The sequence below is a fragment of the Cryptotermes secundus genome, unplaced genomic scaffold (assembly GCF_002891405.2).
Source record: "Cryptotermes secundus unplaced genomic scaffold, Csec_1.0 scaffold708, whole genome shotgun sequence".
Lineage (NCBI taxonomy): Eukaryota > Metazoa > Arthropoda > Insecta > Blattodea > Kalotermitidae > Cryptotermes > Cryptotermes secundus.
Window position 1 is genome coordinate 364,654 of NW_019726238.1, and position 25,752 is coordinate 390,405.

Sequence of the window (25,752 nt, forward strand, 5' to 3'; positions counted from 1 at the left end):
TTGCCCGAGTTCTATCTCCTCTTAATTTCCTCCTGAATCAGATTTCGATCTGTTATCGTTGTTCCCAAATATCTGAACTGTGCCACATTTTCAAAACATTTGTTTCCTATCTTTATGTCATGATTTTGTCCTGCATTTTGGTGACGAGACAGCAACATATACTTAGTTTTCTCTGTGTTTACTTCTAGACCAGCTTCTTTACTTGCGCCAATTAAAGTTTGTGTGTTTTTATTTATGGTATCTACATTATCACCCAGTAGATTCACATCATCGGCATAGACCAGCAGCTGATGTGTCCTGTTTAATTTCAGTCCCACCTGTTTTTCCTGGATCTTCCTAATGGCATATTCTAAAGCAAAGTTGAAAAGCAGTGGCGATAAAGCATCTCCTTGTTTGAGAACATTCTGGCTAGGAAGTTTATCAGACAAATGTTTACCTACACGGACTTTACTATACGTTTCGTTTAAACACATTTTAATGAACCTAACTAGTTTCATGGGTATCCCAAACTCTATCAGAATACTGTACAGTACAATCACAGGTTTTCTTGAAGTCTATGAATAGCTGACGTACTGTCTCATCGTACTCCCATGGTTTCTCCAATATCTGACGAATTCCAAGGATCTGATCGGTGGTTGATCTGTTACGTCGAAACCCACACTGATGGTCCCCAGTAAGTTCATCTATTACAAATTATAATACACTGTGATAACTAAGATGATAACACTATTAATTTTCAACGTACTTGAAACTTAGATTTTGCACTATCAAAAATTCTTCAGAACTTATGGTTCTGTATTTCAGCATCCTGTTACAATTGTCCAACTGAACGTCCATGTATTTATTGTCCGTCAATATTGCAACTCTTGTTTATTCACTATTTAATTTTAATTTTAGTTGAACATTTTACACTTTCACACTACATGTTTCGGCCCCAAACGGCCATCTTCAGGTGTCTTAATATGTTACAAATATTTTATTAAATTATGTTACAACTGCTACACTGTCTCAGTCCGTGTTAAAATCACACGCTGCAGTCCTCTTTTCCAAGGCAAAACCAGATAAAATCCTTTAAAGTTTCTATTATACCCCCGTTATTTGCGTGCATTTTATTTCATCTCACACGGGGTGTCATCCATTGTTCTTAAATGTATGTCTGTCCAGGGTGTTTTATCTCGGCGGCTTGCCCCTCACGTTGATAACCTACTTTTCAGTTATGCCTGCCATATGCTCCTGGTTTGCGTGTTTCCTCCACGGCGTGTGGTGTTGTCTTTACTAGTCTTCAGAATTTAAACAGGTTATAGAATTGCAAGGATAAGTTCAGTGGCGGTGACAAGAGTTAATGTGAATCTTCGAATTCCATTACAACAGAAAATTCCCTTATTATTTCAGTAGAAACCAGTCGCTAACGGGAAGACATTCTACTATGGTGTTTGGTTTGTTTTTTGGCTGTTGGATCTTTGAGTTAGGTGCACACAGACTCGCAGACTTCATGATTGATAGGCGACGAGTTTCCCGGCTCTACGTGACCACTCCGTTATATGGATTATCAGAGTCCGGGGTGTAACACCCTCATCATGTTATCTACAGCTGTCCTATAAATTCTGGTAGAAACGCGGGGATTCACCGTAACATTGCATCGCCATTTCGGAAGCCAGCCGCTCAGATTTATGAGCAACGTACAGTTCGTGTCAGTGAAGCCGAGGGTACACTACGTTTTATTATCTTGTCTACAATATTTATGTGTGTTCTGCTAGCATATTCATAATGTGAGGAACGTCTTATTTTGATATATACGTTCCTATTTTGGGGGGAATTCAATTTGATTATACAGGACGCCTTGAATTTTTATATCGTTATTAATTTCTATCTTGCCCTCAAATCACCAATCATAAGTTTCTGAGAAGTAATGAGTATGTAGACAGAGAGGAACATGCATATTACGAAAGTTATCAAGATTGATAGACTTCTTCAGATTCCACGTCAATTCCTAAGCAACGGCGATATCAGATATCTTTTGGGCACTTTTCTTCAGTCCACTTGAAGACAAGTGTCTGATGATGTGGGGTGTATTTGTCTACCTCATGAGGAAATAAACGGGTGCTTCAACTCGGGTAATGTTTACCACCATTCAGTCCAGTACTTTTGTCTTCTCGTCTGCTGTTTAATAACGTAAAAACTAGAATATACAAGGCAATTTTGCTTGTGGTTCTGTATGGGTGTGATACTTGGTTTCTGATACTAAGGGAGGAAAATAGACTGAGGGTGTTTGGAAACAGGATTATGATGGGATGCAATGACAGGAGGCTGGAGAAAACGGCAAAATGAAGAGCTTCATAGCGTGTACCCTTCGCCAAGTGTAATTAGAATAATGAACTCAACCAAAAAGTTTAAGGTTTTGAATACACGATCAGCTGGAATGGTTATGCTTACCGTGTTCTGGCATTCTTAGGGAGTACTGTTAGCCCATTTACAGAAGCCTGGTGCATCTTACTGTGAAGTTCTGTTGAAGCTTCAGGATGCAGTTTGCAGAAAACGTCCAGGCCAACTGGCAAGAGGGGAACTGCTTCATCATGACAGTCCCCGAGCATCCTAGAAGGGTGTTCAAGAACTGCAGCGGTAACTTTTTGAACATTCGCCTTACAGCCCGGACTTGACCCTAGTGACTTCCTTCTGTCTAGTCCGCTAAATACCACCTTGTGACAGAAGTTTCGCTGATGACGAGGTTGTGACAGAGGTTGCGGAAGTGGCTGATACAACAGTCAAAAGAGACTTCTGTGGTGCGGGTTGCTGGACGCTGGCAAAGCGATGGGACATTTGTATCAGTGTTATGGTGGAGGATATGTCGAGAAATAATTGTTTTTCCCAGAATCGAATGCCACATGTTTTTGAGGTTTCTGGATTTAGTCGTCTAGTCACAACATAACATTATAAGGTAGATGAATTGTCGTATTTTGGTTCTCCAGGAAACATCTTATGTCTGTTTTGCATGAAACGTGTTTGAGGCCAAAGTCAGAAAGATTTACTTAATATTATGCTTGGTACTACTATGTGACGGGGCATGCGGTAGCGTAGTTTGTTGAGGCACTATGTTCCAAGCCGGATGGTCGCGGGTTTCATTCCAGATGAGGTCATTGGATTTTTTCAATTTACCTAATCCTTCCAACCGCACTATGACCCTGGGGTCGAATCAGCCTCTAACAGAAATGAGTATCAGTAATCTTACTGAGGAGTAAAGGGCGGCCGGCGCGTAAGGCTGACAAACTCACCGTCATCTCTGAACCGATTGTCTAGATAATGTGGGAACCTCAACATCTCACAACCCTATAGGCCCCCACGGCCTGTTACAGGGATACCTTTACTTTACTGCTATGTGAGAGAATACTGTCTGACAAGATTTAGTAGCTTCTTCTGCGCAGGTGCGTGTTTGAAGTGAAGTTATTGTATGCACAAATATTATACATTGAACGTGCATACAGTTCAGAGACAAGAAGATGAATTTCTGAAAAGTTTCCTCCCATGGAATGCTGAATATTGACAGAGTCTGGTTATGTATACATCTTTTACGCTGGCATTCTAATAGTACACATAAAACAGTAAATGTAATTTTCCCTATTATATTTATTTAACCCACGGGAAACGGTAACTTCTTTTGTGCTATTCACTCCCTCCTTAAGACACGATGCAGTGTATCTGCAGTAAACCCGTATCTCATCCATTTAATGGAAATTGAAACTGACAGATTTATACCCAACTGCCGCTCCACTCTTTGAGCTAAAACAAATACGTTCTGAAGCTTGGGGATGAAGTATAGATATGTAGCGAGTAATAAATATGAGTGCTTATTACCTATCGTCCCAAACCTTTTAGAGAAAAGCATTTAAATTAGAATGGGACCGCTGTACAAGTCTGCCTCGGTTTGATGAATGGAAACCGGCAGAATTATGAAGAGACAGAGAGAAGTAAAGTTAGAGGGGCCGATTATTCAGAGATGCTGAATTTAAGGGAACAACGAAAGCAAATATTTCTACCGCTTCAAGTTCTGAAGGTTCCCATGCAGTGCCCAGTAGTCTGGTAGTGGTAAGTTTGAGAGAAGGTAAAGCTTTAGCAAATGAAAAGGTAAAGTTTCAGGATATGAACTTCGTTTTGAGTAGAGCAGAGAAGTTTATTACCTTCCATTACAATTAATTTTGATGTCATCCTTGGTACGGCGGCATTGATTTATCTAAACAATACGTAAAAATGAAGTTCGTACCTCACAGAAAACAGGCACTGCCTCCATTGCTAGAACCAATTGGTTAATGCTGTAGGCCTACACGGATATATTGCCTCATGATCTGAGAACCATATGAAAGACGTAAAATATATTCTGAAAAGTTAGCAGCGTTTTATGCCTAAGATGATACTGTAATATGTATAGCTAGGCAACGGCGAGATAAATACCTTCTCGCTTAAGGTCACGCAACAGTAGGATTAATGTTTATATCCCGTTGCTAGGCAACAGTCAGCGCTCCAATTGAATGGTGAGATAGTATTCACGTGACTTGTTTTCAGTGTGATCTGCGCTGCGCAACAATAGAACTGTGTTTTCTGTGCGTGGTCCGTGCCGAGAGGATATGATAGAATACGGGAGTGGGAATTGACTGGACTTGAATTCGGAAGTTCCAGGGGAACAGTAGTGTGGCCAGAAGAAGATTAAGAAGACTTAGTGTGTGAGGCTACATGTGCTGTAATACAGTGATATTGGAACTGTAAAAATTAATTATAATCAACGACTAGTGACGATCCAGTAAACCGATTTACCAATCAAAACGCGCATCCTAGTCACTGAAACACTTGAAAATAGGTAAAGTAACCCTGCTGTGTTTAAGAGTTAAATTTGGCGAAAAATTAGAAGGAAATATGTTAGACCAGCGGTTTAGAAACGTGCTTACCTCAAGTTGCTAACGAAGGGCAGAAGAGAATGTACCGGGGCGCCCCAAGTGTTAGTCTAGGGAACTATTAGATTTCCTGATAGCATTACGCATTCCTGTTCATGGGTTCATCAGAGCCTTTTCAGAGATTCAATTTGAAGCCAGGCAGTAATTTTCCCATCCCTGTACTGTTTACAGCTTCGAGTTACCGCTCTTTAATAAACCGCGTGTGGCGTTGCTGTAATGAACCAACCAAAATGTTATTTAAAATGAATGTAGTAGAGGAACGTTATCGCCTCATGAGGGGCCCGGGACTTGTTTCTGGAAGCCGCTTCTTTGACTCTGTTTTCTCTAAGGATTCCCCCACTCGACTTGTAAACACGCTAATGAAACTTTGCCTTCCCAGAGATGCATAGAATTTGGTAAGAAAGGGAGCAGCTTTGGCGTCCCGAGAAAGACTGCTCCATGGACTTAGTTACTGATCCATGAAAAGTCTTCCCTAATCTCTTCTTACATCAGTTTCATGAAGTACAGTAAATTCCAAAATCTTTACCGTCACTCAGCTGGTCAAGAGATCCCATACAATTTCTGGAACCGGAAACTCATAGCGCACCGCTGTTCCATGTCCTGAGTGAATTAGTTTTGTTTCTGCCTTTGCCCTTGCTTACTTCATAACTTGAGTTTTAATTTCTGAATCACCTAAATGAAAAAGGAAATTTTAATTGAATTGTTACTGTTGTTACTACCACTAATACCTCTAACGCGGACACTGGTAATACTCTTGCTGTAGCTATTACCACTAGCACTACAACTAAGGATATTATTAAAGAAGAAGAACGAAAGGGAACTTTGGCTTATGTTCTGTTCATGTGAACTGAAACAGATATTACATATTTTTCAGTCAATTTATTAGATATCTGGCAACGCAGTAGAATTTGTGACAGAGAGAGGCACGTGTATGTAGACCTCATTCAGTGTACACCTATGAATAAAACATTTCTCAAAACAATTTCATAATTGCTGTTTCTTTAATAATTTATAATATGTTATTTAACCGTTTGAAAATTAAAATTTATTTCGGTGACATTTAATGGTTCCTTTTTCATGAAACACACACCGGTTCTTCGCCAAAATAATCAACCAGTTAATGTGGTTGAGAGAAATATTGGCTGTATACGACAGACGTACAAGCCAATGCACAGTGTGGGCAGAAAGCAGAGTTTCGAATAACAGTGTACCTGGTGTATAGAGTAACCACTGTGCTTTTAGGAGCAGTTGAAATAAATGCCGCTTTTGCATAGGAACATATTCAGCAAACGGTTTCGGAAAGTGAGGGAGGCTGCTCGCACTGTACCACATGCATTTCCATGCAGATGTCGCGACAAGCGTGTCTGCTTGTGTCGCTAGTTTTGACAGGGCTTCAGCGCTTGTGACGTCGGAGGTACTGGTTGTGACACTTGGGACATGGGTTTTACTGCATCTGTGAATATGTTTTCGAATATACGTGAGACAGTATTTATGGGGTTTGGTATATTGGTTTTCTTGTGTCGAGACATTGTTTTACGGTTTGCGTTTTGTGATAGTTATCTGTAGGACTGAGGTTCTGTTGTATGGTTTTCTGTCCTGTGCATGCCTGTTGCTTGGGGAGTCGGGTTTAGTCATAGTAGCAGTACGTCTGTATTGTTGCTAACTTCGGTCCTGAATTCGGGTGATTTGTTATTGACACATCGAGGTGCTGCTGCGTGTCTTATAAGACGGGTTTTGGATTGGATGGTTGGATTGATTGCACCATACACATGCACAGCTCGGGGCTACAGGCAATATAGTGGTATCGCTGATGTACACACTTTGCAGTTCACCGTTACACGCGCACTAGGATTCTTTGTCTTCACTAGTCCTATCCTGGCAACGAATTTATAACAGTCTCACTGTCACTTCAAATGACACATGGAGTCTTATTTGCACAGCCTAATTCCTTTCTTGTAATTATTCTGCAACTGCCAACTCATTTCAGTTCCAGGCTCAACTACCGGAAGGTTGGGGTCGCGAAGTCGACTCTCTTCTCTTTACCTTATGCTGCTCAACACTTCTTTATTTCGTCACGGTATTATAAGAGTCTGCAGAATATCTGCGCCGGACGGTGAGCTTGGTTAGGAATGTTAACTTCTGTGTAATTGTATTCGTGTATACAAATATATCTGCTTGTTAAGTCCGTCCAGAAGGTAAAAGTGCGTAAATTGCTTTGAAATGTAACACAAGCCTGAGGTTTAGAGTTCTCGTGGTACTAAACATTTAAAATTAATTCATGCTTATATTTGCAGAGCTCTGTTGAAATGTTTCAGTAATATAAGCAGACTTCTGTCTTGATAGTCTGCATTATTAATACATATTTGTTTTCTCCATGTTTGAGGGCGAAGAGGGAAGGCATTGAAATAAAGTACCGGTAAAAGTGTTCAGTGCAACATGCGTAACTCTACATAATGGTACACGGGTTGTATATTTGAGGGGGTGTAGGCGCTACAGGAAACTGTCAAGGTCAAGTGTATTGTAGTGTAAATGTTTGATGCGCGTTACTAACAGTAATGAATGTCTCTGCAATTATACCACTGTCTCTCACCAGTGTGTCTGTTTGTCTGTCCTCGTCAGTACGTCCGGCGCTCCCACGCACCCAAATCTTGCATCTGCGTATGCTCTATGTATCACGGGTCTGGATGAAAGGTATCCAAAATAAAAAATCATATCTCGGAAAGTAATTGTCATACACGTATCGGGTTGATGTCATCAGAAAAAGGTAAAGTCTGAAAGTTTTTTTTTTGCATGCCCAGCTTATGCGCACGCGCCGCCACATTTCTGCCGCCATGTTAGGAATCACCTGGACAGGGAAATGGCTGGGATATGAATTGGCAGAGGTTAACCAATCGCTTGGCCTCCTAGGTCACCAGATTTAACCCCAGTGGATTTTTTCTTGTGGGGTTATGTGAAGAACATTTTCTACCAGGTTGAGATCAACGAGCTTCACCACCTGAAAGCCCGCATAAGGGGCGCTGTGGCTACGGTAACACCAAACACGCTTCAAGCCTGGATATTTATCATGCCACCAAGGGAGCCCACATTTAAATTTACTGGGAAAGTTATATGCGCAGAATCCCGATGAGGTGGATTTTTTCAATTCACCTAATCCTTGCAGCCGCACTATGGTTCTGGGGTCGACTCAGCTTCTAACAGAAATGAGTACCAGGAATATTCTTGGGGGGTAAAGCGCGGCCGGCGCGTAAGGCTGACAGCCTTGCCACCATCTATGAGCCGATTGTCTAGATAATGTGGGACCTTCAACGTCTCACAACCCTACGGGCCTCCATGGCCTGTTACAGGGATAGCTTTACTTTTTTAGGCTGTTTGCTGTTATCACCGCCGTTAGTAATGAAATTCATCATCATCATCATCATCAACGTCTTGCACCTTGCTATATCTGCAGTATAAGTTAGTGCTTGTGTAGCTAATCAGATCGACTCATTAACGCAAGTTTTATTTTTCAGGATTGCCGTTGGCTCAGCTGGATGATAACGGTGAGGGTAAGTTTGGGAAATATTTATTGAACAATATTAACAAACGCCATGCTAATGTCAGTGCCACCAACCTACAGTGCTGTTGAACTGTTGCCACTATCGATGTGGTAGCCGCCACAATAAAGAAAAGGCATTAACACGAATTTTAATCAGGTTATGTAAACTTAATTGTGCCTTATAAAAAGTGAAAGAAGAACAAGGAACAGAAAGCAACACTAGATACACACAACTGTAACCGGACCACTGCCGCGCACTAGTTTAGGTATAATTAAAATCATTAGCACAAAAGAATTAATTACCAGTGGCATGTAATAGCCAAGCCAGTGGGACATAGTCACCCTTTTGCTTGCAGGAATCGATTTATTCCCAGTCTTACTGCTTCACGGGAAGAACCCCTGTGGCTTTTTCTGAGAAATTTTGCTTAGAAGTAACACAGCCGTAAACTCTGAGTAACTTAAAAGTAACTTAAAAGTAGGCGTACTGGATACCCATGCTACCCGTAGTGTCCATCACTGCGCTATTAAAATCGATGTTAGTGCTTTAAGGGCCTAATTCCCATCCTGGGGCTAGGTGACTGGACATCGGGAACTTGTAGTAAACTCCCATTTTGAATATATCCACTCGGTAGAATTTAGGGTAGTGACATACAATATCAGACAGAGTAGATTAGGAAGAGAGGAACTCAGGGTTTTGAGTGAAGTCAGTCTCGCAGTTCAGTTGTCTGCCAACCCGTAAACTGTTCATACGCAAAATTTGTATCATTGCTGTCCTATTTAAAAGTTAAAATGTCCACTGGAACTATTCTCATAACTTCTAGTGTACTACGACTAAAGTGAGCTAAGTGCTTATATATATAAACTGTGTATTCTATCCAGTGCATAAACGTATCAATAATTGGTTACAGCGCTTAAGTGTCGTGTCTGTAGCAGAGGGTTCATCTCCCTCTGCCAACGGCTGAACTGGCGAAGCTTCTTCACCTCTACTCTTTGCCTACCACAAGCCGCAATATTGCAAGCCACAGCAGCAGTATCTTACTGGCGCCCAAACAGGGACAAGGAGAGTACGTGGGTTAAGCTGACGGGCGTAAGCAAGGAGAAAGTGGCTCCCAACCCTTGGCAAAAGTGTACCGGGGGCGGGGGGCGGGGCGGTAAGACAATTAAGAGAGCGCCACTCCGAATCGAACACGAAAACAGCCCCAATATGTAAGACAGGAAGAAAGACATCGTATAAAATCATCCTACAACATCAGAATTAAAAAAGTCAATAAAAACAACATTGACGTGCCTTAATGAATACCGTTTGACCAAGAGCATAGTGAAGTGGACTCCTTTAAAAATGTGTGTTGCCTGAAACATGTAGCATGAATACCAGATGTAGAGATATTTTAATAATTTTAATGACATTTTAAACATTTGACGAGCATTAAGTGTGAATTAATGCTGTGAAATTAATATTGTTACATTATAGTAGGAAAACTAGGCTATAAGTGAAAGAGAGTTTGGAATTCCGATAACTGAATTTAGAATCTGCACAGTAAATGTAATAGTCACTAAACCACGGCAATACAAATGTTGCTCCTTGTGTTGAGATATACAATTTACGTGCTGTACATCCTCAAGCAGAAGATCAGTCAGAATTACTGAGTGTTTGGACGTTGTTCATAGTCAGGTATTTTGGAAACTAGAAAATAGGACGTTTCGGAAACTGGATCCGTTTACGTCCTCAGTGATTGAGGTTAGCTCTTTGTGAGGAACCCAACTGAGTGGGTAACTTCGCCGCCTCCTCTCCTGAGGACGGAAACAGATGCAGTTTCCGAAACGTTGTTTTCTAGTTTCTAGAATACCGGTCGATCGACAAAGTCCGAAAACCCCATAATTCTGAGTGTTATACACCAGCGTCAGAACCCTTTAGAAGGTTCTAGAAGGCCAGTGTTTGGAACACTTTAGGTTCTCTTTAGGTTATCTCAGCAACTCCACAGCCCCAAGCGGCTGTTCATTTGAAATTTGATAAGAAACCTCCATGTGGAAGCGCGCCTTCCCTTCTTAACTCACTTCTGGTGATTGGTTACAGTCTCCAGGATGTTCTGCGCACTTTGGTAGATAAATAGGTCTAACAGCGTTTCGGAGGAATCAGCTTTTTTCATCTTCATGGTAGAAGAGAGGAAGGGATGGTTCTGAAGCTTTAGGCATCGCGATGCCCCGAAAGGTTCGTGCCCCTGTACCAAACCATGCAGTTCGACATCCCAGAAGGCTTTAGTAGTCGTCGATTCGTAATTTCTATACGCAGAAAATCCGACCTTTCCGGTCTCCATATCTTAAATGGAAATTGCACTCACGTTCATTTCTGAATTTTACATTTTCTAAACTACTGTTGGGAATTCCCTGTATTGTAGCTTTCCTGTTACTGAAATCGATTTTTGTGTGAAGTCAGCTTGTCTGGAGCCGGCCCTGCATGTCTGTTTGTGGTGAACATCGCTCTGTAGCGGCGACTTATGATGTTTGTAAATTGTCTCCTTGCTTATACAAGTTTGAGGTTTGCAAAACACTGCATCCATTTGTTTATTTCGTATTCTCCAAACATAAATGATGTTTCGCTGTTCGAATACGATGTAAAATTCTTCTTAATCGCCTAAGGGGAAACTTTTTGTTGTTTCTCTTGTGGTAATCATACGGCAATCGAACAAAAGCACAAATGTAAACATTTTCCTACAGCACACGAGATCCATTATTAAGTTATGCAGTGAATGGAAACTTTCATCATTCAATATCGCAGCTTCCAGCAAGTTTATTATTATTATAATTCAATTATAATTCGATTACGTCAGCTGATGCCACAAGCTGGAACGCATCCAGCAGAGGTTTGCGGCCCTTCCTTTTAATCGTTTCTATCCTCAAGCTCATTACAGTCACTCTCTTGCTCTGGAGCAGTTACAATTGCATACTTTACGTACTGGGAGACATCGCCTCGTTGCGCTCTTACTTATTCAAGTTTACTTTGGTTTGAAATTCTGCCCTTGTGTTCTGGGAATTGTTGGTCTTCGATTTCCTGTTCGGTATATCAGAAACTTTGCGTCGTTCAAAGTTTGCTCCTCGTGTAAAAATTGTCCCTCTGCTGGACGTGCAGCAGCTGCTAATGTTGTCTGCAGGGATGTTGACGTATTGGGAGCCAGGAACATTTTCCTCAGTCGTTCTTTATAATATCCTATAATTGTTATTATTATTTGCACGAACGTAAACTAGAATTAAACTGAATTATTATTATTATCCTCTTTAAATACCTATACTTTTGATTTTACAATTACGTTTCATTTCTCAGCTCTCGATAACAACTTAGATTTATGTTAATGAAATTTTATTATTATTATTATTGTTTATTTACTTGTCTGCATTAATGTATTTTTCCTCCAGTGCTTGCCTGTAATTTGTCTTTGACTTTATGTTGTGTTTGTCCATAATGTAATTACCTTTATCTACACTGTGCTCTGTCTGTAATTGGCCTTGCGGCTGTTGACTCAGCACGTAAATAATAAAGAAGTGAATTAATCTCAGTGGGGTGGGACTAAGTCCCTTGTACTGCGGCCACTTCTGGCCTATTGTACGAGCTCCAGATGATAGGTGACGGTGATCGTGGAGCAGTTGGTGGAATGAAGATTGGCAAGGGAAACCGAAGTACTCAGATGAAAACTGCCCAGCGCTACTCTGTCCACCACAAATCCAACATAGCCAGACCGGGGCTTGAACCCGGGCCGCCGCGGTGGGAAACCGGCGACTACCCGATTGAGCTAATGGCTCGGCCTCTTGCAGCAAATATGTATGTTAAACACCTAACAGAATTCTGTAGATCTCTGGTAAAACATTTCGAATTTTGGGGGTAAGTGGTGAATGAAATTTGGAAAATTAAGTATATAAATAAATTCAATGAAAAAAAAATATAATATTAACTGACTTTGTTCGTGCATCCTTCTATTGTCAAAACACGTTTCTGAACGTCATTGATCCAGTGTTTCAGGCGAAACAGCCGCAGTTGGGCGATTACAAGGATATAAAGTCGAAGTTTCGTGTTACCGTCCTTTATTGTAGGACATCTCCTTTAAAACTACTTCTTGAAGGAAGTAAAGACCACGGCGACTTGTTTCTATATTACGAAACAAAGGCGGTTTGAAATTAAGAAACAACTGTTTTCACACGAATCTGTTTGCGGCGGGCTGTAATATGCGCCTACATTGGATTTGACCTTGTAAACCTGTCCGCCCTTCGCCGTCTGCTTAATGTAAACCCGAGCACGTTTCGAAATTGATTTACAGAATTTTAACTGGGCTTGGTGCAGAAATGACATCAGATTTTCTATTAATCCTTTTCTTCATTACACACTGAGAATATTTCGCGATGTGAAGATTGCCGTCTTCTGGGATGTGGCGCCGTGAAGATCTTATTGTGAACCGACGTTTCGGAGGCTGCAGTCTGCAGCCATTTGCATTCGCTAGTTCCTCGCTCGCGGATTATTCTACCCTGAAGATGTAGGCGATACGTTTCTCCGCAACGTCGGTTCACAAAATCTGCACCACATCCCAGAAGACAGCATTCTTCATAGTCACCGCCGTGAAAACCTCAAGTTTTATATCTCGTGACGTGTTCAAGTTGCCAGTTTTCATGTATGCCTGGATATAAGTTTTAAATCACAGTAGCCAACATTGCGAAGCATTGTCGCCTTGTAATTAATTAATCACGTGAACACAGTGGTTTACTATTATTATCACACGACTTTATGTTTATACATCTCAGAAATTTGCCCACAGAGTGTATTCATATGCTTAGTGTGATTCTAAAAATAAGCAACTATTATATCCCCAACAACCAGCAGAATTAGTAGGTTGGTATTTGTAATGGAGAAGCAATGTATTTCTTGTAAAGTAGGAACATAATTTGTAAATGTTACGTAAATGGAATCCTTGCTTAAAGGCGTTAAAGAATCGTGGAGATATTATTGACCTCTACTGACTGCCTCCTGACGCACTAAATTCTTCTTGATACCTTGTATTTTGTGTACATGTTATGAATATCTGTTACAAATTTATTCTAACGTATTTTATACAAGTAGAAAAATACTTTGTTGTACTTCGTGGAGTTAAAACTTCGTGATATGCGTTTGGAATTCAGAATTTCCTTAAACGCCATTTGGCAACAATGCTCTGTATAACACGCCATTAGGAAGGCGCAAAGGAAGATATGATTGATTGAAATTGAATGGTACACATCACATTGTACTCTGGTGCTAATTTATTGGGCGAGAACATGGTACTGTAAAGAAACTACAGACTGTTAGTCTGAAAGTGAATGCAGAGAAACATAAGTCAAGCAAATCCATAACATGAAGATAAATAATAGATCGTTTAAAAGTATTACATTGTTGAAGTATTTGGAAATGAGACTAACACGTCAAACAATGCACTCATGAAGAAATTCAGTTCATAGAAAGGCTGCTATTAATTTCTCGGAATAGTTACGGTTCTTGCCTCTTATCTAATCACGTAAAGATTAGTTACAGAATACAACAACTTTTTCTGTTGTTCTTTATGAATTTAAAACACAGTCTGTCACGTTAACGGAAGAACGTCGACCAATCAAGTTTAAGAACAGGATGGCGAAGAAAATATTTCGACGTAAGAGAAAGATGTCAGGCTGTAGAAAAATGCATAATGAGGAGCTTCATAATTTTCACTCCTTGTCAGGTATTGCGAGGAGCAAGTCAAGAAGGAACACATGGGTGGGACATGTAGCATGATGGGTTAGAAGAGAAAGGCGCCCAAAATTTTGACAGGAGAACACAGGAGACCTACGCGTAGTTGGAAGCTACTAATGAAGTGTGCAATATACAAACAATATTAAAGAATATGGACTTGATTCATCTGGCTGACGATAAGGAGCAGTGGTACGCTGTTGTGAACACGGTTATGAACCTTTGAGTTCCATAAAGTGCTAGGAATATCTACGCATGTTGAGTACGTAGTAGCTTTTCTGTTAATTATTTACGTAGTCCAAAATTCTTTCTGAATGGTACAGCGTGTTTCATAAATATAACATCAGAGTACAGTATTTTCATTATCTACTGTACTGGGGCACGCGGTAGCGTAGTCGTTGAGGCACTATGCTACAAGCTGGAAGGTCCCGGGTTCATATCCCGATGAGGTCATTGGATTTTTCAATTGACCTAATCCTTCCGGCCGCACTGTGGCTCTGGGGGTCGACTCAGTCTCTAACAGAAATGAGTACCAGGAATCTTCCAGGGGGTAAAGGATGACCAGCGCGCAAGGCTGACAACCTTACCGCCATCTGTGAGCCGATTGTCTAGAAATGGGAGGCTCGACGTCTGACACCCCTATGGGCCTCCACGGCCTGTTACGGGGTTACCTTTACTTTACTTACTGCACAGTGGAGCACCTGTGGCAACTGCGTGTGCCAAGACTGGTTCAGAAATAACATTCATGTCTGCAAACAAGCATAATTTTAAATCCAAAAGTATTGAAGAGGGCAATACAAATTATAAAGATAGATGAAGACATGGAAGTTGTCCATTCAGCTGTAGAGGTCGTGGGTGGGTAGAGTGTTTAAAATCGACAGGACTCCCAGAATTCAACGCAGCTCTTATCCTGAAGCAGCCTAAACTGTACAGCGAAGCTCAAAGTCTTGGTAACTTACATGGACAGAACGGCTTTTGGAACATCTTATCGTCTAACCGCCCATTTACGGCGTGGCCCTTCAGACTGACGTGACACAATTCCATTTCCTTTCCAAAATATGTTTTATATAATTCACGTATTCCATTTTTCACACAACCTACGTGCTCTATGAATTATCGCAGATAAGAACACAAGAAAAATCGTTCACAGTGGTCGCGCGGTCTAAGGCCCTCCATGTTCTGGACCCTTCGAAATCCTAGATCTCAGGCCATAAATCCCATTGAAATCACGGTTTTCACTTATGTCCTCTTTCGGTAAGGACCTTGCGATTTTCCGCTCTTACGACAAAGAACATACAGATTTTATAAAAGATTCGTGATTTCAGAATTATTCGGAATAGGAGCAGGTCAGAAGGACGAATTTATGACAAGACAATATTGTTACAGAAATATCTATAACCCTTTAGTGTCTTAAATGTGAATTGTCTGTCTAATTCCTACCTTTTCTTCCCCCTTGCGCTGGTTCGGGGCGAGAAGCTAGTTCCAAGGGCCACCGCATTGTATATAATTCTTTGCTTATATTCTTGAGACGTTTGGGATCAGAACAAAAGAGTATTTTAATTGTGTTAACTCCATTCGCTAAGTATCACTTTCTGTCACCAGTCGTATTATGTTACGTGATCCATATTGTTTTCCAAAACACTGAGATTATTCCCCTAAACAGAATTTATATACCGGTATTTCTAATGGAGACAGTGTTTCTTTCTGTAAGCTATGATTTGAGTTTTTAAATTATTATTGAAATTAATTTATGTCTTATGTCGGTTAGTGTAATCGCAGGAGGCACGTGTCGTCAGCGTCCATGTACGTACTGTAAATAAATTAGCCACTTGGCTAGTCAATAACTCATCCTCTTTTTGTGAATCTCTACATCGCTATGTTCATAAGATCTCTCAAATGAGCCTTATCTTCAACTACTTAAATCCACGACACACACAATTTTTAATATATATTTTAATACTATCCTATCTCCTTCTGTCTGTCCCCTGTGGTTCTCTTCCTGTCAGGCTTTTGGCCCCAAATGTTCTCTCTGTTCCATCTGTACGACACATGCCATGCCTCCCGCAAATTTCATCTTCCTTGACTTTTTTACCCCCTTGGCACTACAGCCCCAGTGGGCCTAGGTCTACCTCCATGAATTTCTCCGTTCACTTCGGTTTTTCTAGATTTTACACATACGGTAGGACTCCTTGGGCGGGTGATCAGCTCGTAGCAAGGCCTCTACCTGTAGACAAACACAGAAAAACGCACACACACATCCATGTCCTGAGTGGGATTCGAACCCACGATCTCGGCTTCCGAGCGAGCGAAGACAGTAAATGCTTTAGACCGCTCGGCTACCGTGACCGGCTCTTCCTTGACTTTATCACCCTGATAATGACCTCGAAAAAGGACAAATAAGAAACTCCTTATTTACTTTCTTCTGTCTTCATAACTTCCTCTATTCTAGGTTCAAATATGGAAGTGCTGCGCATTGTGAAGTGCATTCAAATCTCCTTTAAATGAAATGCTGTATTTTAGAATTGTATTTCTTTTTGTTTCTTGCTACAGAACACGCACCTACATATTTTGTAGTCGCGCCTATGTCACAGATGGGCTTCTTTGAATGTAAACGTAAGAATTCTGAAGACGTTTTCTCTGAAAGTCAAAAGTGAATATGTTGATTTGATTTAAGGTACAACTCTTAATGATTCTGAATAAATTTCCCCCGTGTATAGAAAGCAAGGTTCCGAGAAATACTGTACAAACCAAATAACCCACAAAGTGACTGGTTTGGGTTCACACGAAATTCTCTTCGAGTCATGTGACGCATTTCAGAGAGTGACTTCTCTATTAAAGTAAACGCAGTAGCGATTCTGGGACACACAGCAACTTAGGGCAGAATTTCGCTCTTGAATCGGTAGCAATCTTTGCTTCGTATTTAGAATATCCTGAGTTCTTAGCTCGTCCCAGTTACTGGCTATCATAAGAGTTATCCTTCTAGGCAGATACCGGGAGAGCATCTCAAATTAGGCCACGACCACTTCATTTCATATAATTTCCAATTAATTATTCACTAATCATCTTATATATTCTAGCTTCTGACACGGTTATGAAGTAAATAAATGATATACAACAGAGCTACTGTCGTTATGTTCCTGTCACTAGGGGAGCCACTGAGTAAGAACTTTTTCATATCTTGTGCTCCTCAAGATGGACATAGAACCCATTTCTCAAATGCCATGGTCGTTGTATGGAAACGAAGACTATGGACAAAGTCCAAACAAATATCCTCGAAAACCATTATACAATAACTCGAGCCCTAGATCAGGTCTCCATAATGTTAATTCTGTCTTTACAGTCTTCACTCGCTACTGTTATCTCTGACAACTGCGGCCCTGTGATGAGCAGTCTACCAGAACTATTTTAAAATAAATTATGAGAAGCTTCATTATCTGCTGTCCACCAAATACTTTGTTACGCTGGTTTATTCTAGGCGAATGAGATTGGCAAGAACATGTAGCACCAACGAGCGGACTAGAAATTCGCTAGTGGGGTGGGACTTAGACCCACCCCACTAGGAATAAAATAAATAAACATTCTGCCTTATCACCTGGCTTTAAAAGGTCGCTTACTTTCCATCCTTGTTAAACACAGTTCCCTTGCAGTAGTTAAGCATTTCCAATACGTCCATTTACTTTAATCAAATTAATGTGACATTCTGTGTGAATCTAATTAACATTTCCATACCGTGTTTATAAAGACGAAGTTTGTATTACAATTAATGAGTTTGTACGCCTAAGTGATGCGGCCATGCTTACTTCTGCGTGACCTCGTCTACTTTAGTGTACGCTCGTGGAAGGAGACTCAGATGCAAAAACAAGACGTTAATTATACCCAGATTAATTAACTTGTAGCAAGTCTGGTTTCCTTCAAAACATAGAAATTATTTTGTAACTAGAAATCAGAATTTGCAAGCAGTTTCACAGTAACATGCTACCATTTTGATTTAAGATCAACAGGCCTTGTGTATACCGATCGATTTAATACAGGGTGAGCAAAAGAAACGCACTGTGAGATCAGTTGGCCTTGTGTATACCGATCTATTTAATACAGGGTGAGCAAAAAGTGGCTTTACAAATTTTAAGAAATATAAATTATCTATGGGATCAGCACTTTAATAATATTACGGTCCTATGGAATGTGATGCTGAGTGGTTTTGTAGATAGATATAAACGTTTCGGAAGAGTCCGCTGCCACCATCTTGAGGATAGAAAATATTGTCACGTGTAGGGTGGTACGCGTGATGATATTAACGGGTTCTAGTTCGCATGATTGGATTTATTAGCACTTCCGTTAGACTTAGTTACAGTTAGCACAGCACTATCGCTGTTTCTGCACTTTATAATTCACTGTTAACACACACACACACACCAGCCCTCTCCTGGTAACGCAATTAAAACACAGGAACTAGCGCTTCAAATCACTCCAGATACCTCTGCACTACAGCTCACGTAAAGTCTTCAATATCCATTAACACTTCACAACTGAATCCTCAGAACGCCTTTCCATGACGGCTTTGTGTCCTTGACTTACGGGTTCTCAGCTGCAGCTAGCTACGACTGACTGTAAACGACCTTCACTGTCCCTTATAAACCTTCGGCACGGACTCCATAGAGAACAACTTTTATTTTAGACGTATTAACAGTTCCGTTGCTTAGAAACTGATTGCATAACCCCGTTGTTCTACTATTACCTGCCGTTGACCACATTGAAAAAAAGCCAAGTGCTAGCTATCTCACCATTGGCTCGCTGAATCTTGCCTAGCAACGAGCTATAAACATTCGTCCTATTGTTGCGTGACGTTAAGTGAGACCGTGTTTATCGCGTCTTTGGAGGCAGCAGATTTTTCCAAAACGCTGGTTCATGTTTCTCAGACTACACAGCGTGACATCCATGAAGACCTTGAAGCGCTGATGTTTATTTATGGTCTGTTTAAAAACGTCGTCAGTACCTCAGACGATGTGACGACATTCTTGAAAAGTTGAATGCCTGACACATCGCAGCGGGGAGCCATCATGAAACATCATAGTCGCTACTACGGCGCAGAGAGGCTGCCAATACTAGAGCTGGATATAGTGAGACCAGAAACGCTTTCATATAAGTTACAGTGTTGCTTCATGCGAGGGAGGTTCTGGGTTAAATTTTGGTCTGGACACCAGTTCTCGCGACTGAGATTCTTCGTGGTTTTATTTAGTTCCTACAAATGAATTCGGGAGTAGGTCCTTAAATCAGGCCCCGACAGCTTCGTTTCAATTCCCTAACAATTACCCTACCATTCGAAGGTCAAATACATGCCTTTTCTTCTCTGCTATTCCTGTACTTTCCGTCTGTCCATATCCGCAAATAAATAAAAATACATAACTGACAAAGATAGTGTCATGTGTATTATTGGCTATAGAAGGGGTTTGGATTGGTAATTGGATTTATTGGCGACTTACAGGTCGTGACTGCAGACAATTATTACACTCTTGCCGAGCCTCAAACTACAGATTAGGCCACACCGAACCTTATCGAGGTGCTTTCACTTGTCTTCACTAACCGTTTCCTGACAACGGATTTATAACACAGGAACTGTGTCACTTCAAATCAGCATGAAGTCTTCTTACCATTTCTTGTTCAGTCACCTTGGACTGCTGACTCTCCAGAACTCCATGGAAAACACCGTCATCTCTTGTCGAGTATTGGTGTGTTACCTAGCAACGAGTTTTAGCACGTCCACAGAGAGCACAGCTTCTATTGTTGTGTTCGCTGTAACCTGTATACTGAGTCGTTGCCTAGCAATGGGCATATGCGTCACAGTAGGAACAGAAGACGAAGAGATGGCAACCTTTCTTACCTCCTCGTTGTTATTATTAAATTGGACCTTCTCTTTTTCTTCTGCTGTTACTTTCTTTAATTCTGTTTGCAGTCTTCACTGTGGAAGGCGTCGTTACATTACTGTGGAAGAAATAAAGAAGCCGACTTCCTCTAAATGGATCTTTCTCAGCTCCAAACGGGCGATGCTACTGGCCCTTCTCCTCTTCTGGAAACTCCGTTATAGTCTTGAATGCTGTGAGGTGGGCTCAACACAGGTTACGAGCACATCCACGGTTGTTCATTAGCCACGCCTTCACTCCCATCCCATGCCGTCAGAATGTCTTCTGCCCTGCTCTCTTCTCTCAGTCTTATGAATTAAATTCAATGGAATATGGCTTGAAACACTGGTGCTTCTAGTCACTGTAAAATTGAGAACTTCATCTTGCTTTTCAAAACGTTTAAACCCCAACATGTTACCTGATTGTTGTTAGTCACTTGTTCTCCATGCTAAATCAGCTGGGGCTCTCAGTATGTTGCGCTACTGAACAAGGTGTGAAGCCGGCGTCAGCCTGAGTTGACAGCTCACCTCAGTCTAACTTATAGCTTTACTTTCACGCCAACTACAAACATTCTGAGTACATAACCATGTGGGGAAATTGAATTGATCATTATTATTATTATCACTTATTGTTGTCATGATCGTCATTTTTATTCGGCATCTCACTCTTTTCGGTGATAAAATTAAGATAGATGATTTTTGCTGAGCGGGCATGGAAGTCCTGAGGATGGTCGAAAAATGTTGAACCGAATACCGACTCGGAATACCTACACTTACATAAAGCCAGGTAAAATAAAAGTAAAGCTATCCCTGCAACAGGCCGTGGAGGCCCATAGGGTTGTGAGACGTCGAGGCTCCACATTTTCTAGACAATCGGCTCACAGAAGGCGGTGAGGTTGTCAGCCTTGCGCGCCGGCCGCTCTTTACCCCCAAGTAAGATTCCTGGTACTAATTTATGTTAGAGACTGAGTCGACACCAGGGCCATAATGCGCCTGGAAGGATTAGGTCAATTGAAAAACCAATGAACTCATCGGCATTTGAACCCGCGACCTTTCAGCTTGTAGCATAGTGTCTCAACCAACTACCCTACCGCGTGCCTCCCTTACACGCACATACGAGGATAATAATAAAAAGAACTTAAAGAAACCAGGATCTGAGGGTGTGAACTGAAGCCATCTGACCCTGAACAGGGACCCGTGGCGGACCCTTGAGAATACGATAACGAAACTTGGGGCTGCATACAGGGCGATTCTAATTCTACACAAGATTGCCGTGCGTATCTGCACAGATCCTGAGGAATAGAGCAAGGTTTGCATGTCGAGCTCGGGAGAATTCTATCGCCTGAAAACAGATTGCCCTACTCGAACTGCATGAACGTTTCAAAGCCAGGGGAGGTGTTGCAGGAGAGTTGGGTACCATCAGAAAGTGTAGTATATCTTTACTCGGACTTCTCACATGTATGTACCAGTACTTAGAGTTTCGGAAATATTTCTGGTGTGAGCTTTGGTTTTCTATAGGTTTGTGTCTAGTCTTTTCCCGTAAGATAAAACACTTAGAGATGTTGTATATAGCCAGCAAATATAGCTGTTATTGCTACTGCTACTGAAGAAACACTAGCATTACTACTACTACCATAAGTACTACTACTACTACTACTACTACTACTACTACTACTACTACTACTACTACTACTACTGCTACTGCTGCTGCTGTTGCCACTAGTCATTGTTGTCATGAACGTAGTGTTTGTTGGCTGTCTGCGAATTTCAGAGGTTGTGGCGCAAACAGTAGATTCATCCTGCTCTGAAACAGGCAGATACCTCAGTGTGTGGTGCTCTTGTGGTGCACTTTAAGAAGTATTTGTTATTCACGTTTATTCAAATTATAAAGATAACAGTTTTCTACTACTGTTGCTGTGAAGTGCGAATGTAGCTGTTGTACCGGTACCACGGTTCGAGAAACTCTGGTATACAAAGAAGTCCGGTTGGATATTGGAGTCCGAACTGTGCTCTACTGGTTGCATTACAACAGCAAAGCTCTGTGTGGTGTGGACGCTCTTCATAATACTCATACGAGCGGCACACATTAGGACCTGAGATTGCTGACCTGCTATTCACAAACCGGGAGAACCCTGCTATCAGCGGAGGCACTGTCCATGAAGGGAAACCCAGGGGAACAGTGAACAGTGTCACGAACGCCGCGAAGTTGCTATGCAAACTGAACTACCTCGCTACATCAACGAATCTTGGCTTCCGGGGTCCACTCGTAACCAGACGGTGTGACCATTTTGAGGTAGAATTGTTGCGTGTGTTTGTGCTGTCCTGGACATGGCCTGAGGAGGAACAGACTTCATATTATTGCTGTGGCCTGAACACGAAATGCAGAACCGCAGTTGTGACGGTGCTTTTTTTCGGCTGGTACACGCTGCTCCTTATAGGTAAACATTTGTTTAATAAATTTCCTATTCACAATGGTCTGAAATAAGGAGATGCTTTATCGCCACTGCTTTTCAACTTTGTTTTAGAGTATGCCATTAGGAAGGTCCAGGGAAACCAGGTGGGACTGAAATTAAACGGGACCCGTCAGCTGTTGGTCTATGCCGATGACGTGATTCTACTGGGTACTAATATAGTTACCATAAAGAGAAACACGGCCGGTCACGGTAGCCGAGCGGTCTAAGGCATGTACTGTTCTCGCTCGCTTGGAAACCGACATCGCGTGTTCGAATCCAACTCAGGGCATGGATGTTTAGTTTGTCTGTGTGTTTTTCTGTGTTTGTGTACAGGTAGAGGCCTTGCGACGAGCTGATCACCCGACCAAGGAGTCCTACCGGACGTGTAAGCTCTAGAAAAACCGAAGTGAACGGAGAAGTTCATGGAGGTAGGCCTAGGCCCACTGGGGCTGTAGTGCCAAGGGGGGGGGGAATAAAACACACAAACTTTAATTGACGCAAGTAAGGAGGTTGGTCTAGAAGTAAACACAGAGAAAACTAAGTGTATGTTGCTGTCTCGTCTCCAAAATGCAGGGCAAATTCATGACATAAAGATAGGAAACAGATGTTTTGAAAATGTGACACAGTTCAGATATTTTGGGAACGACGATAACAAATCAAAACCTGATTGAGGAGGAGTATGGTATGTTGCTTACAAGGGAGTAAATGATGCACAAATATTTGAGAAAAGAATGTTTGATCCCAGTGTGGATGCAGTAAGGAATGAAGTGCTCTTACTTTAATGAGGAATTCGTGATGGAGGCCTAAGCGTCAGTATTAATTTTGTAGCGCACTCTGTTCAGAACTGGACCTGAGTTATCGCGTAACTGTTACTTGCAATACATTCTATCTAAATGCGTTAGGGCATGGTCTATAAACCCGCAAACTCCTCTTTTTTGATTCTTTATAAACAGGACCCTAAATCACCGCTACAAAGAAATGTAGGTTGGCTTCGCTCGAAATCGTAGCGTTTTATTTATCTCCTTTCGTTTCCTGCTTTTTCCACCCCTTTCTTTTTGTTTTAACTTAGCAGATAGCAGCAATAAACTTGTTTATTTTCGAGTTAAAATTTTACTCGCAACTCCAAATGCCGTGGAAGCGCAGCACGTAGAGAAACTTGATACCGACTTAACTAATTACGTGTATAACAGTTAAAATAAATACAGATCCCGTGTAGAGCTCTACAGAGGGCAGTGCCGAGCAGTGCAGGTGCCAGCACTTATCTGAAAACCCATTTCGTGTTTCCTCTGCCCTTGCCTCACCTCCTGGGAGATTATTATAACCTTCATGTACTGGGTTCCCAGCTATTTTCCCGTGCCGAGCTTTGATAAGGAGACACTGGCAACTCTCTCGTTCCCGTACAGGGTTGTGTAAATGGTAAAACAGCCCCACTTTTTCAGAATTGATAGGCAATCTTAACTGTGGCTCTCGTAGTTATCGCCATTTTCTCTAGGCAGAACACGAGATAGTAGCTTAATTATGCTGTTACTGTTGTATCATTTTGTCACCCACAAATCATTTACTGCCCAGCTCTATGACATAAAGATGGCGTTTGAAAAGCATCGAGAAATCGGCGCAAAACAAAAACATCAATTTCAATCCGTCGAGCTTTCCACGATTTGACCACTGTACGCGTACTAAGTTATACAGACAGATGCGGGTAACCATGGAGACATGGTGTCACTCCGCGTCGCGTCACATCATCACATGCGCCGTCCGGTGAACCTGAGGTTTCCCAGAACCCGAGGTTAGCTGAATCAGATTTGCGTAACTATGAAATTGATATAAATAAAATGCTGTGTCCTCCAACTGAACAAAACTGTCCGCGGAACATTCAATGTACAGCGCGCACACACAGAACTTCCCGTTCAAAACGTTTTCTGCTCTGGAAGCGAAACTGTTACTTATATCTACTGATGAAGGGACGTGAATAGGATATTACGTTTCGTCCCATACAGAGTTTGTTTTATTTCTGTCATTTCCATGTCAATCATCTGACACAAACGTCGGCTGTCAATCAAATTCAAAATTCTATGATTCTTTTATCTTTTTATTTCTATGCGTATGTAAATTCTCGATATGAAACATTGTGAAGGTTCCTTTCGTTGTGCATCGTCAAACAACAGCTCACAGGGGTTCCTGTACAAGCTGTAACCCTAAAACGTTGACGTTGTAACAGGGTTATTTTACTTTGAAAATGATTTCAGAATTATGAAGGTTAAGATGGCTGCTGCGTGGGATGTAACGGCTTGTAGTTTGATAAACAGGTTCCGTTATCTCAGAGGAACGAGCTGCCTTCTTGTTTAATGTAGGGAAATATTGTGACTCACATTACCATTGTTACGCAACGGTTCACTAAACGCATTCGTGAAGTTAGTATGTTATACATACGCAGTCACAGGAGTAAAACACAACACAAAGCACAATACACATGAAAGTAGGAAGAATACTCCGACAGAAGAAGATAGGTGTGACTCGCGTACTGAAATACGACATAAGGATGACAAATCCTGAACAGTTTTAACATTTTTAATATTTAAAATTTAGCAATATATATGACGAATATATATTTTAGTTATTTTAGTATAAAGACAACAGGGCATGCAGTGCAGTAGTTCGACGTACAACGAAAAGCACCTGAAGATGGCACTTTAGTGTCGAAACATGTAGTGCAAGAGAGAAGAGTAAGGTGAATAAATGTATGCACTGTAAGGCGGTCAGAATAAATCATGGACAGTCTCATTAGGATAATTGAAGAGCTATTTGAAGGAAATGGCGGCTCCTGTCTAGAAAACCGAAATTATCGGCCGTGGGGATTTTTGCCCTGACCACGCGACACTCTCCATCCGCAAAAGTTGGCACTAACTTCGCCGACAAACGGCGTACGTAGCGTACGTAGCGAACATAGCGTAGCGCTCTGTGTGGCCGCACCTTTACTGAGGAACTCATAACGTACCCAGTGACATACGGATCAATTTCCTGTCTTCCGTAATTTTGTGGTTTAGTGAGGTGTTGTGTGCGTTATGAGAATTGAAACTAAACCACATCTACAGTTCGACACGCACTGACCGTGGGCATGTCCGACTTAGCATATACCTGCAGCCCACTAAGGATGTATCAATACAATGCCTTACCTGCAATCCACTAAT

The 25,752-nt window shown here is 41.5% G+C and overlaps 1 protein-coding gene across 1 annotated transcript in view; it reads left to right on the plus strand.

The window, feature by feature from the left end:
* Window positions 1–25,752, plus strand: part of LOC111864117 — a 487,205-nt gene that overhangs the window by 253,647 nt on the left and 207,806 nt on the right. Inside the window, exon 6 of the mRNA XM_023851148.2 lies at window positions 8,450–8,485. Within this exon, the coding sequence (XP_023706916.1) occupies window positions 8,450–8,485 (36 nt within the window). The remainder of the gene's footprint in view (window positions 1–8,449; window positions 8,486–25,752) is intronic.